Source organism: Bombina bombina, chromosome 1, assembly GCF_027579735.1.
Source record: "Bombina bombina isolate aBomBom1 chromosome 1, aBomBom1.pri, whole genome shotgun sequence".
NCBI classification, from domain to species: domain Eukaryota; kingdom Metazoa; phylum Chordata; class Amphibia; order Anura; family Bombinatoridae; genus Bombina; species Bombina bombina.
Window position 1 is genome coordinate 1,102,456,529 of NC_069499.1, and position 12,644 is coordinate 1,102,469,172.

At 41.0% G+C, this 12,644-nt stretch overlaps 1 protein-coding gene across 1 annotated transcript in view; it reads left to right on the plus strand.

Annotated features, from left to right (window-relative positions):
• The window catches only part of TRPC4AP (transient receptor potential cation channel subfamily C member 4 associated protein), a 288,555-nt gene that overhangs the window by 86,186 nt on the left and 189,725 nt on the right, over window positions 1-12,644 (plus strand). The window contains exon 7 of the mRNA XM_053696832.1: window positions 10,467-10,668. Within this exon, the coding sequence (XP_053552807.1) occupies window positions 10,467-10,668 (202 nt within the window). The remainder of the gene's footprint in view (window positions 1-10,466; window positions 10,669-12,644) is intronic.

Consider the following 12,644-nt stretch of genomic DNA (forward strand, 5'->3'; position numbering starts at 1 on the left):
GCTGCCCCAAAGACAGCATGAACCGAGGGCCCCCGATCCGGGACCGGATCTAGTGGGGGGCAGACTCTCTCTCTTCGCCCAGGCTTGGGCAAGAGATATTCAGGATCCCTGGGCGCTAGAGATCATATCTCAGGGATACCTCCTAGACTTCAAATTCTCTCCCCCAAGAGGGAGATTTCATCTGTCAAGGTTGTCAACAAACCAGATAAAGAAAGAAGCGTTTCTACGCTGTGTACAAGATCTGTTATTAATGGGAGTGATCCATCCGGTTCCGCGGTCGGAACAAGGACAAGGGTTTTACTCAAACCTGTTTGTGGTTCCCAAAAAAGAGGGAACTTTCAGGCCAATCTTGGATTTAAAGATCCTAAACAAATTCCTAAGAGTTCAATCGTTCAAAATGGAAACTATTCGGACAATCTTACCCATGATCCAAAAGGGTCAGTACATGACCACAGTGGACTTAAAGGATGCTTACCTTCACATACCGATTCACAAAGATCATTACCGGTATCTAAGGTTTGCCTTCTTAGACAGGCATTACCAGTTTGTAGCTCTTCCATTCGGATTGGCTACGGCTCCAAGAATCTTCACAAAGGTTCTGGGTGCCCTTCTGGCGGTACTAAGACCGCGAGGAATTTCGGTAGCTCCGTACCTAGACGACATTCTGATACAAGCTTCAAGCTTTCAAACTGCCAAGTCTCATACAGAGTTAGTTCTGGCATTTCTAAGGTTGCATGGATGGAAAGTGAACGAAAAGAAAAGTTCTCTCTTTCCTCTCACAAGAGTTCCATTCTTGGGGACTCTTATAGATTCTGTAGAAATGAAGATTTATCTGACAGAAGACAGATTAACAAAGCTTCTAAATGCATGCCGTGTCCTTCATTCCATTCAACTCCCGTCAGTAGCTCAATGCATGGAGGTGATCGGCTTAATGGTAGCAGCAATGGACATAGTACCCTTTGCACGTCTACATCTCAGACCGCTGCAATTGTGCATGCTGAGTCAGTGGAATGGGGATTACTCAGACTTGTCCCCTACTCTGAATCTGGATCAAGAGACCAGAAACTCTCTTCTATGGTGGCTTTCTCGGCCACATCTGTCCAGGGGGATGCCATTCAGCAGGCCGGACTGGACAATTGTAACAACAGACGCCAGCCTACTAGGTTGGGGCGCTGTCTGGAATTCTCTGAAGGCTCAGGGACAATGGAATCAGGAGGAAAGTCTCCTGCCAATAAACATTCTGGAATTGAGAGCAGTTCTCAATGCCCTTCTGGCTTGGCCCCAGTTAAAAACTCGGGGGTTCATCAGGTTTCAGTCGGACAACATCACCACTGTAGCTTACATCAACCATCAAGGAGGGACAAGAAGCTCCCTAGCAATGATGGAAGTATCAAACATAATTCGCTGGGCAGAGTCTCACTCTTGCCACCTGTCAGCAATCCACATCCCGGGAGTGGAGAACTGGGAGGCGGATTTCTTGAGTCGCCAGACTTTTCATCCGGGGGAGTGGGAACTTCATCCGGAGGTCTTTGCCCAAATACTTCGACGTTGGGGCAAACCAGAGATAGATCTCATGGCGTCTCGCCAGAACGCCAAACTTCCTCGCTACGGGTCCAGATCCAGGGATCCGGGAGCGGTTCTGATAGATGCTTTGACAGCACCTTGGAACTTCGGGATGGCTTATGTGTTTCCACCCTTCCCGCTGCTTCCTCGATTGATTGCCAAAATCAAACAGGAGAGAGCATCAGTGATTCTAATAGCGCCTGCATGGCCCCGCAGGACTTGGTATGCAGATCTAGTGGACATGTCATCCTGTCCGCCTTGGTCTCTACCTCTAAGACAGGACCTTCTGATACAGGGTCCATTCAAACATCAAAATCTAACTTCTCTGAAGCTGACTGCTTGGAAATTGAACGCTTGATTTTATCAAAACGTGGTTTTTCTGAGTCGGTTATTGATACCCTGATACAGGCTAGGAAGCCTGTTACCAGAAGGATTTACCACAAGATATGGCGTAAATACCTATACTGGTGCGAATCCAAAGGTTACTCCTGGAGTAAGGTTAGGATTCCTAGGATATTGTCCTTTCTACAAGAAGGTTTAGAAAAGGGTTTATCGGCTAGCTCATTAAAGGGACAGATCTCAGCTCTGTCCATCTTGTTACACAGGCGTCTGTCAGAAAATCCAGACGTCCAGGCCTTTTGTGAGGCTTTAGCTAGGATCAAGCCTGTGTTTAAAACTGTTGCTCCGCCATGGAGTTTAAACCTTGTTCTTAACGTTCTACAAGGAGTTCCGTTTGAACCCCTTCATTCCATTGATATAAAGTTGTTATCTTGGAAAGTGTTATTTTTAATGGCTATTTCTTCGGCTCGGAGAGTCTCTGAGTTATCAGCTTTACATTGTGATTCTCCTTATTTGATTTTTCATTCAGATAAGGTAGTTCTGCGTACAAAACCTGGGTTCTTACCTAAGGTAGTCACTAACAGGAACATCAATCAAGAGATCGTGGTGCCTTCCCTGTGCCCGAATCCTTCTTCAAAGAAGGAACGTCTTCTACACAATCTGGATGTAGTTCGTGCCCTCAAGTTCTACTTGCAGGCAACTAAGGATTTTCGACAAACGTCTTCCCTGTTTGTCGTGTACTCTGGTCAGAGGAGAGGTCATAAGGCTTCTGCTACCTCTCTCTCCTTCTGGCTTCGTAGCATAATTCGTTTAGCCTATGAGACTGCTGGACAGCAGCCTCCTGAAAGAATTACAGCTCATTCTACTAGAGCTGTGGCTTCCACTTGGGCCTTTAAGAATGAGGCCTCTGTTGAACAGATTTGCAAGGCTGCAACTTGGTCTTCGCTTCATACTTTTTCCAAATTTTACAAATTTGACACTTTTGCTTCTTCGGAGGCTATTTTTGGGAGAAAGGTTCTTCAGGCAGTGGTTCCTTCTGTATAATGAGCCTGCCTATCCCTCCCGTCATCCGTGTACTTTTGCTTTGGTATTGGTATCCCAGAAGTAATGATGACCCGTGGACTGATCACACATAACAGAAGAAAACATAATTTATGCTTACCTGATAAATTCCTTTCTTCTGTTGTGTGATCAGTCCACGGCCCGCCCTGTTTTTTAAGGCAGGTAAATATCTTTTAAATTATACTCCAGTCACCACTTCACCCTTGGTTTCTCCTTTCTCGTTGATTCTTGGTCGAATGACTGGGAGTGACGTAGAGGGGAGGAGCTATATGCAGCTCTGCTGGGTGAATCCTCTTGCATTTCCTGTTGGGGAGGAGTTATATCCCAGAAGTAATGATGACCCGTGGACTGATCACACAACAGAAGAAAGGAATTTATCAGGTAAGCATAAATTATGTTATGTATATATATATATATATATATATATATATATATATATATATATGTGTGTGTATATATATATATATATATATATATATGTGTATATGTGTATATGTATATTTTACCGATTGTTGGTATCTGTGATGGAATTCCTCTTGACCGAAACTGACGTATTACCTCCCACCTACTAGAGGATCCAAAAGTAGCCCCATCATAGTATAAAATTAAACTTGTGTGTAATTAATAAAACCACCTAAATCATTGGTTTATAATATGCTATAAGCACCACATATTTGGCAGTAATCTCACATGCATAATCAAATAACCCAGTTTTGTTTAGAATTTTTAAGGTTGCACTGAATATGCAATATCTATTCACTAGTTTCTGTGTAAATTGTTGAACTTACTGTCATTTATGTCCTCATGGTGCAGTATTGTTGCATGCTATTCCAAGTTAATAACTTTATATTTCAAAGTTCCAAAAGCGACTATTTGTATAATTTGCTCTCCTCCCCAGTCAATTTCACTTTTTTGGGGGTCCAGGAGTGACTCGGTTATGGAGGAATATAATATATAAAATGAGGTTTCATTGTCATTTAGTTAAGGCTTTTTTTTTTATTTTAGATCTTTAAGCTTATCATGACAGTGTCTAGAAAAAAATGTATTTGTGAACAATGTAACAATACCCGATGTAAATACACCACTTATGTTAAATGTGTTTGTTTTACATACTAAAAACCTCAAAAACAAAAACTGTAAAGAAAAAAACACACATGCATGCTCTAGTATACCTAGGTATGCATTTATGGAAAGCAGCTAAATTACATACAGCAGAACTGCAACAATTCCAAAAATGGAATCTTTTTTTTTTTTTTTTTTTTAATGACACAATGAGTCCACGGATCATCTAATTACTATTGGGAATATCACTCCTGCCCAGCAGGAAGCGGCAAAGAGCACCACAGCAAAGCTGTTAAATATCACCTCCCTTCCCTCCCAACCCAGTCATTCTCTTTGCCTACGTTAAGAGCAAGGAGGTGGTAAATTAGGTGTTAGAAAAGATTCTTCAATCAAGAGTTTATTATTTTTTAGGTAGTACAAGATTGTGCTGCTTTGTCCTGGGGTGTAGCTGTAGTCCATATTAGTCTCTTCAGTAGAGCAGTGGTGGCTTTAGAGCAATGGGAACTTGTGGGACATAATTCTCACTGCGCCTCCCATACTGATGCTGCCCTAACTCTGAAAAACTGTGAGAAATCTTACTCAGTCCTTTCTTTTTTTGTCACAGGTCCATGTGAGGGAGAGGACCTCTCAAACCTGGGATCTGCCTTGCTGTCAAGCAGAATATGAGGTAATTGCTGACTTTGATTTTCTGGGATAACGAAGCTCAGAAAAAGTTGGGCACATTACTTTATAGGAGTGACATATAAGGAAGCCTTTATTCAAAAATGGGCACTTTTTATTGTAATACATAAATTCTCCTTGTTATCAGACACTATGGGGACAGCAGAGTCGCAGGCACTGGGGCAGGTAATTCTTTTGGCGGATGGATATATATATATATATATATATATATATATATATATATATATATATATATATATATATATATATATATATATATATATATATATATATATATATATATATATATATATATATATATATATATATATATATATATACATGCAGACCGGGAGGTCTTTGCATTGACTATGCCCACGGTGGGCGGGACGAGAGGAGGCGGTAATTCCTCTTGCTGATACTGAAGTTGTATCCTTCAGGTTTAAGCTAGAACACCTCCGCCTGTTACTTTAGGAGTTTTTAGCTACATTGGTCGACAGCGACTCCACTGTCGTTGTTAATCCTAAGAAATCCAGTAAGCTGAACAAATATTTTGAAGTACCTTCCTTGATAGAGGTTTTTCCGGTACCAGACCGAGCTTCTGAGATCATTGCTAAGGAGTGGGAGAGACCGGGTATACCTTTTTCTCAATCTCCTATATTTAAAAAGATGTTTCCCATAGCCAACTTGGTTAAGGAGGCTTGGCAAACAGTCCCCAAGGTGGAAGGAGCTGTTTCCACCTTAGCTACTATACCCATAGAGGATAGCTGTGCTTTCAAAGATCCTATGGACTAAAAAATTAGAGGGGTTACTCAAAAAGATGTATGTACACCAGGGCTTACAATGGCAGCCAGCTGTGTGCATTGCTACCGTCACTAGTGTGGTGGCATATTGGTTTGATGCGTTGTCTGATGCCATTAGGACAGAAACTCTCCTGGATAAAATCCAGGATAGGATAAAAGCTCTTAAATTGGCTTATTCCTTTATTACGGATGCTTCCCTTCAAGTTATCAAACTGGGAGCAAAGATTTCAGGTTTCTCTGTTCTAGCTCGCAGAGCCTTCTGGTTAAAACCTTGGTCTGCGGATGTATCCTATAAGTCTAAACTTTTAGCAATTCCTTACAAGGGGTAGACCTTCCAAGCAGGAACAGTCTAATCCTTCATGGAGACCCAATCAGTCTTGGAATAAGGAAAAACAATCCAAGAAGCCTGCTATTGAATCAAAGACAGCATGAAGGGCATGCCCCCGATCCGGGACCCGGTTCTTGTAGGGGGCAGACTTTCCTTCTTTGCCCAGGCTTGGGTTCGAGATGTTCCGGATCCCTGGGCAGTAGACATAGTGTCCCAGGGATACAAACTAGAGTTCAAAAGTTTTCCTTCCAGAGGCAGGTTTCTGCTTTCAAGATTATCTGTAGACCAGACAAAAAGAGGCGTTCTTACACTGTGTAAGAGACCTCTTCGACTTGGGAGTGATAGTTCCTTTTCCGATACAGGAACAGGGTCTGGGATTTTATTCCAATCTGTTCGTGGTTCCCAAAAAAGAGGGAACCTTCAGACCAATTTTACATCTCAAGAGTCTAAACAAATTCCTCAGAGTACCGTCATTCAAGATGGAAACTATTTTGTTCCATTCTCCCTTTGGTCCAAGAGGGTCAATTTATGACAACAGTGGACTTAAAGGACGCGTACCTGCATGTTCCCATTCACAGGGATCATCACAAGTTTTAAAGGTTTGCCTTTCTAGACAAACACTTCCAATTCGTGGCTCTTCCTTTCAGTCTTGCCACAGCTCAGAGAATTTTCTCAAAGGTTCTGGGAGCTCTGTTGGCGGTGCTCTGATTACGGGGCATTGCAGTGGCTCCCTATCTGGACGACATCCTGGTCCAGACGCCATCCTTTCAACAAGCAAGTTCTCACACGGAAACGTTGTTATCCTTCCTGCGATCTCACGGTTGGAAGGTAAATTTGAAAAAGAGCTCCTTAGTTCCAAATACAAGGGTAACTTTCTTAGGAACCATAATAGATTCCCTATCAATGAAGATTTTTCTGACAGAAGTCAGGAAATCAAAGATTTTCAATACTTGTCTAGTTCTACAGTCCACTCCTTGGCCATCTGTGACTCAGTGCATGGAGGTAATCGGACTGATGGTGGCAGCAATGGACATCATCCCTTTTGCTCTGTTCCAACTCAGACCTCTTCAGTTAAACATGCTCAGGCAATGCTGTTTGTCGGTGATCCACATCCCAGGGGTGGACAACTGGGAGGCGGACTTCCTGAGCAGGCAGACCTTTCATCCGGGGGAGTGGGAACTCCATCCGGTAGTGTTTTCCAGCCTGATTCTCAAATGGGGTCAGCCGGAATTGGATCTCATGGCATCTCGGCAGAATGCCAAGCTCCCGAGGTACGGGTCGAGGTCCAGGGACCCTCAGGCGCTACTGATAGACGCCCTGGTGGTACCTTGGACCTTCAATCTAGCATACCTATTTCCTCCGTTTGCTCTTCTTCCTCAGGTCATTGCTCGAGTCAAGCAGGAGAGGGCCTTGGTGATCCTCATTGCACCGGCTTGGCCTCGCAGGATTTGGTATGCAGATCTGGTTGACATGTCGTCTCTGCCACCATGGAGACTTCCGTTGAGGAAGGACCTTCTAATTCAAGGGCCCTTCCTTCACCCAAATCTAGTTTCTCTGAAGCTGACTGCTTGGAGATTGAACGCTTAATTTTATCCAAGCAGGATTTTCAGACTCTGTCATAGAGACCATGATTCAGGCTCGTAAACCTGTAACTAGAAAGATTTACCATAAGATATGGCGTAAGTATCTCTATTGGTGTGAATCCAAGGGCTACTCCTGGAGTAGTTAGGATTCCTAGAATGTTGTCTCTTCTCCAAGAGGGTTTGGAGAAGGGTTTATCGACAAGTTCCCTAAAGGGTCAGATTTCTTCCTTATCTATTTTGTTACACAAACGTCTGGCAGGTGTTCCAGATGTACAATCATTTTGTCAGGCCTTGGTCAGGATCAGGCCTGTGTTCAAGCCAGTTACTCCTCCATTGAGTCTTAATTTACTTCTTAAAGTTCTTCAAGGGGCTCCGTTTGAGCCTATGCATTCCTTAGATATTAAGTTGATATCTTGGAAAGTTGTATTTCTTGTTGCGATTTCTTCTGCTCGCAGAGTGTCAGAGCTCTCGGCATTGCAGTATGAGTCCCCTTACCTTATTTTTCATTCGTATGAGGTAGGTTTACGTACTAAACTAAGATTTCTAGGATTTCTTCCTAAAGTAGTTTCTGATCGGAACATTAATCAGGAGATTGTTGTTCCTTCATTGTGTCCTAATCCTACCTCTCAAAAGGAACGGCTTCTGCACAATTTGGACGTGGTTCGTGCCTTAAAGTTTTACCTGCAGGCGATTAAGGTTTTTAGTCAGTCTTCTGCCTTGTTTGTGGTTTTCTCAGGAAAACGTAAGGGACAGAAAGCTACGGCTACTTCTTTCTTTTTGGCTGAAGAGTATCATACGTTTTGCATATGAGACTGCTGGACAGCAGCCTCCAGAGAGAGAGTTACGACTCATTCCACGAGGGCTGTTGCTTCCTCATGGTCATTCAAAAATGAAGCTTCTGTGGAACAGATTTGCAAGTCTGCTACTTGGTCCTCTCTTCACACTTTTTCGAAGTTCTACAAATTTGACACACTTGCCTCGGCTGAGGCCGCTTTTGGGACAAAGGTTCTTCAAGCAGTGGTGCCTTCAGTTTAGGTTCCCTGTCTTGTCCCTTCCGTATCATCTGTGTACTCTAGCTTGGGTATTGATTCCCAGTAGTAATTAGATGATCCGTGGACTCCTGTCATTAAAAAGAAAAGAAAATTTATGCTTGCCTGATAAATTTGTTTCCTTTTTGACATGAGTCCACAGCCCACCCCGGTTTTGATAGAGGTAGTTGGTTATTATAAACTTCAGACACCTCTGCATCTTGTTACTTCCTTTCTCTCCTTTACTTCGGTCGAATGACTGGGTTGGGAGGGAAGGGAGGTGATATTTAACAGCTTTGCTGTGGTGCTCTTTGCCACCTCCTGCTGGGCAGGAGTGATATTCCCAATAGTAATTAGATGATCCGTGGACTCATCGTGTCAAAAACAATTTTTTTTATTAGGTAAGCAAATATTTTCTTCTTTTTTTTTTGTTGACTTCCATAATCCTTTAATATGTCTTATCTTGTCCTTTTTTTATTCATCCCAAGAAAATTAATGGGGTAAAATATAAAACATGGATAAAAATTCAGTTCAAAATGTCATTCAAAAACTGATAAGGTCTCAATTTTTTATTCATTACCATGTAACAAACATGTAGGAGGTGATTTTTATTATTATTTATTTTCAATAATTCTCAGATTTATTTTGGGAATAATAAAAGCTAGTAAAGAACTCCTATCCCACTAAATGCTGAATTATTTTGAAACAATATATTGGAAATACAAATTAGTAGTCTCGCAGTATCATGCTTCTAAATGGCTAATAAAGTAGGCAGTGAAAATGAGTTATTTATATTGGATGGTCTACTTGACTTTACTTGGCTGTTTGCAAGAAATATTCTTGCTCAGCTCATTAGGGATGTGCAATTTGGCATTTGTTTAGTAAATGGATTGCAAAAAGTGGCTGCGGTTTGCAGCATTCAGCTTTTCTCGGTGTCCGATATATTAATATAAAAGTGTAATTCAAGAAGAACTGTGCATATGCAATTGTTTGTATGTTGCACTTTTTTTTGTATAAATATATCAGGCACCAAAAAAAGCCAAATTCCGCTTACAGTGACAATTTTCGGCATTTGTTTACTAAATTGAATTGCGCATCCCTACCCGACATGTTTTTTATGTTTCGAAAAAGGGTAGTACTTATTAAATAAATAAAACTAAAATCTTTGCTTTCTACAAAGTATGGAAGCGAATGCCCAGCTAGTCACTAGCAATACACATTCTAACACTTCTTCATATACATAGTCACTAGCAGTATACATTCTGACACTCCTGCATACAGTCACTAGCGCTATACATTCTGACTACATTCTAACACTTCTGCATATACATAGTCACTAGCAATATACATTCTAACACTTCTGCATATACATAGTCACTAGCAATATACATTCTAACACTTCTGCATATACATAGTCACTAGCAATATACATTCTAACACTCCTGCATATACATAGTCCCTAGCAATATACATTCTAACACTCCTGCATATACATAGTCCCTAGCAATATACATTCTAACACTCCTGCATATACATAGTCCCTAGCAATATACATTCTAACACTCCTGCATATACATAGTCCCTAGCAATATACATTCTAACACTCCTGCATATACATAGTCCCTAGCAATATACATTCTAACACTCCTGCATATACATAGTCCCTAGCAATATACATTCTAACACTCCTGCATATACATAGTCCCTAGCAATATACATTCTAACACTCCTGCATATACATAGTCCCTAGCGGCATACCTTCTGACACTTCTGCATTATACATAGTCGCTAGTAATATTCTTTCTGACACTTCTGCTTTATACATAGTCGCTAGCGGCATACCTTCTGACACTTATGTCGCTAGCGACTATGTATATACAGAAGTGTCAGAAGCGCTGCATATTCTGCATATACATAGTCGCTAGCGCCATACCTTCTGACATTTCTGCATATACATAGTCACTAGCGCCATACCTTCTGACACTTCTGCATATACATCACAATATTTTATATGTTTTTCTCTTTGATTTGTAAACAGGAGATGATTCAGCTGGAAGACATCCCTAACCTTGCCAACTTGGTGTCTAGCTTTGATCAGCAGCAGCTGGCAAATTTTTGCCGGATCCTATCTGTTACCATCTCAGAACTGGATACTGGGAATGATGACAAATACACACTCCTTGCCAAAGATGCCCAGCAGAAAAAGACGCTTAACCCTTCCAGAGCTGAAATAAACCAAGGTAAGTTTTACTAATGCTTTGATTAGTCTGTTACAGATTATAGGTAGGATTTTTTTGTCTGTGTGTACATGCATGCACGAATCCGGGGTTGATTAGGACTGCACAAATTGCTTTGTTAAAAGGGGATTGAGATTGTAATATTAAGGGCTAGATTACAAGTGGAGCATAAACTATTTTGCAAGGGTTTTCACAATTGTTTGTGCTCCTTTTTAAATTGAGCTGATATTACAAGTTTAGTGAGATTTACACTTGAATCATTACCGCAATCTCAGAGCTGTTGGTAACTGTTTTCCGAAAATAAAGTGTCACAAAACACATCAAAAATACATTACAAAGTACAGTTACACTCATAATAAAAGATCTAATAAAATAAAAAAAAAAATATTGCACTCAAGTTATAAGGGCTCAAAGATATGAGATCTTGGGTGTTAAGGAAAAAAAAGCCGCCAAAGGACTTTAACATAGAGATACATACAGATACATTGCTAAGTGCATTGTAGCCCTTTGCAGTTAGGTAGATGAAAACATGTTAAAGCATATTTATGCAATATTTATATTTCTTTTCTATGACATGGAGAGTCCACGACGTCATTCCAATTACTAGTGGGATATTTTAACTCTTGGCCAGCAGGAGGAGGCAAATAGCACCCCAGCAAAGCTGTAAAGTTTAACTGCCTTACCTATAACCCCTAGTCATTCTCTTTGCCTCTGTCAATGGAGGTTTTGCGTAGTTGGTGTCTGAAGAAATTAATCCTTTTATGGGTACTTTTCCGTGCAAGCAAGGATTGGGGTCTAGCTGTGTCCCCGTCAATCTCTTGAGTAAGAGTAGTGGTGGCTTTTAGCAGTTAAAAGTAAAGCAAATACTTCTTTGATGCCTTTTAACACTTTCCTACCCCTTTGTGGAAAGCCAGAGTTAGTTACTCTGTTCTTTCTTTTCCTACAGGTCCATGACATGGAGCGTAGTGCCTGCCACACCTTGAGGATCAGCATCTATTATACTGTAGGATAGAAGGTAAGTGCCTTTGATTTCTAGTTACAGAAGGACAGCAGCACTTATGAGGTTAACCCTCATTTCCAGATACCTTTTTTTTTATATAAATCACATAATCCTTATTAATAGAGGATTCATATGGGGACAAATTTTTGGCATTGTATGTAAATAGTTTTTCATATTTATGCTGTATATGAGATTTGAGGGACAGAGTACTCATTTGGCTGGGATGTGAGAGATTTAATAGTAAGGGATAACATTTATTATTCAATGTGTAAGGCTTTGGGCTGTTTAGGGCTTATTGGGATTGCATTTACTTGTGACAGCCCTGGAACATGGAAACGGTAAAGTCGTTTTTAGTCTGTATTTTTTAAACTAGTGCCTTTTTTTTCTCTGCAGAGAAATGTTGCACACTTTACTTAAGTCCCGGTCACGTGACACCCTCACTTCCGGTTTAGCGGAGCTGTGCCGTTGCAACTTCCGTTGCTACGCAGGAGAAATTCAGCTCTTCAAGTTGCGGCTGTATTTTGCAATTCTACCCTGACTGTTTCTGAGCAAAGTCTCCTCAAGGAGTCCGGCTCCTATTACTAGTGGGGTATTGCTTTTGGCGGTAGGAACCTCAGGCAGTCTGAGGTATTTTGTTCTCTAAAAGTTTTTTCTTCATATGTTCAATAATAAAATTTAATATATATATTTATATTATTTTTTTTTTTTAATTGCATTTACTGGTGGGATTTGTTACTACTTAGCCATGGACTTAGAACAGGATCAGTCCATCTCCATGGATAAATTTTTACTTTGTTTAGAGGCCCAAATTGTTTTGCCTATGCAACTTTGCTCCTCTTGTTTATCTAAGACTTTAAAATTTAAGGATAAATTACTCCCTTCCGAGCCTGCTGTCTCTCAGGATAATGGTATGCGTGACATGCCTCAGCTTTCTCCTCAAACGTCCCAAGCCTTAATTGTTTCTCATACTGTGCCTTCT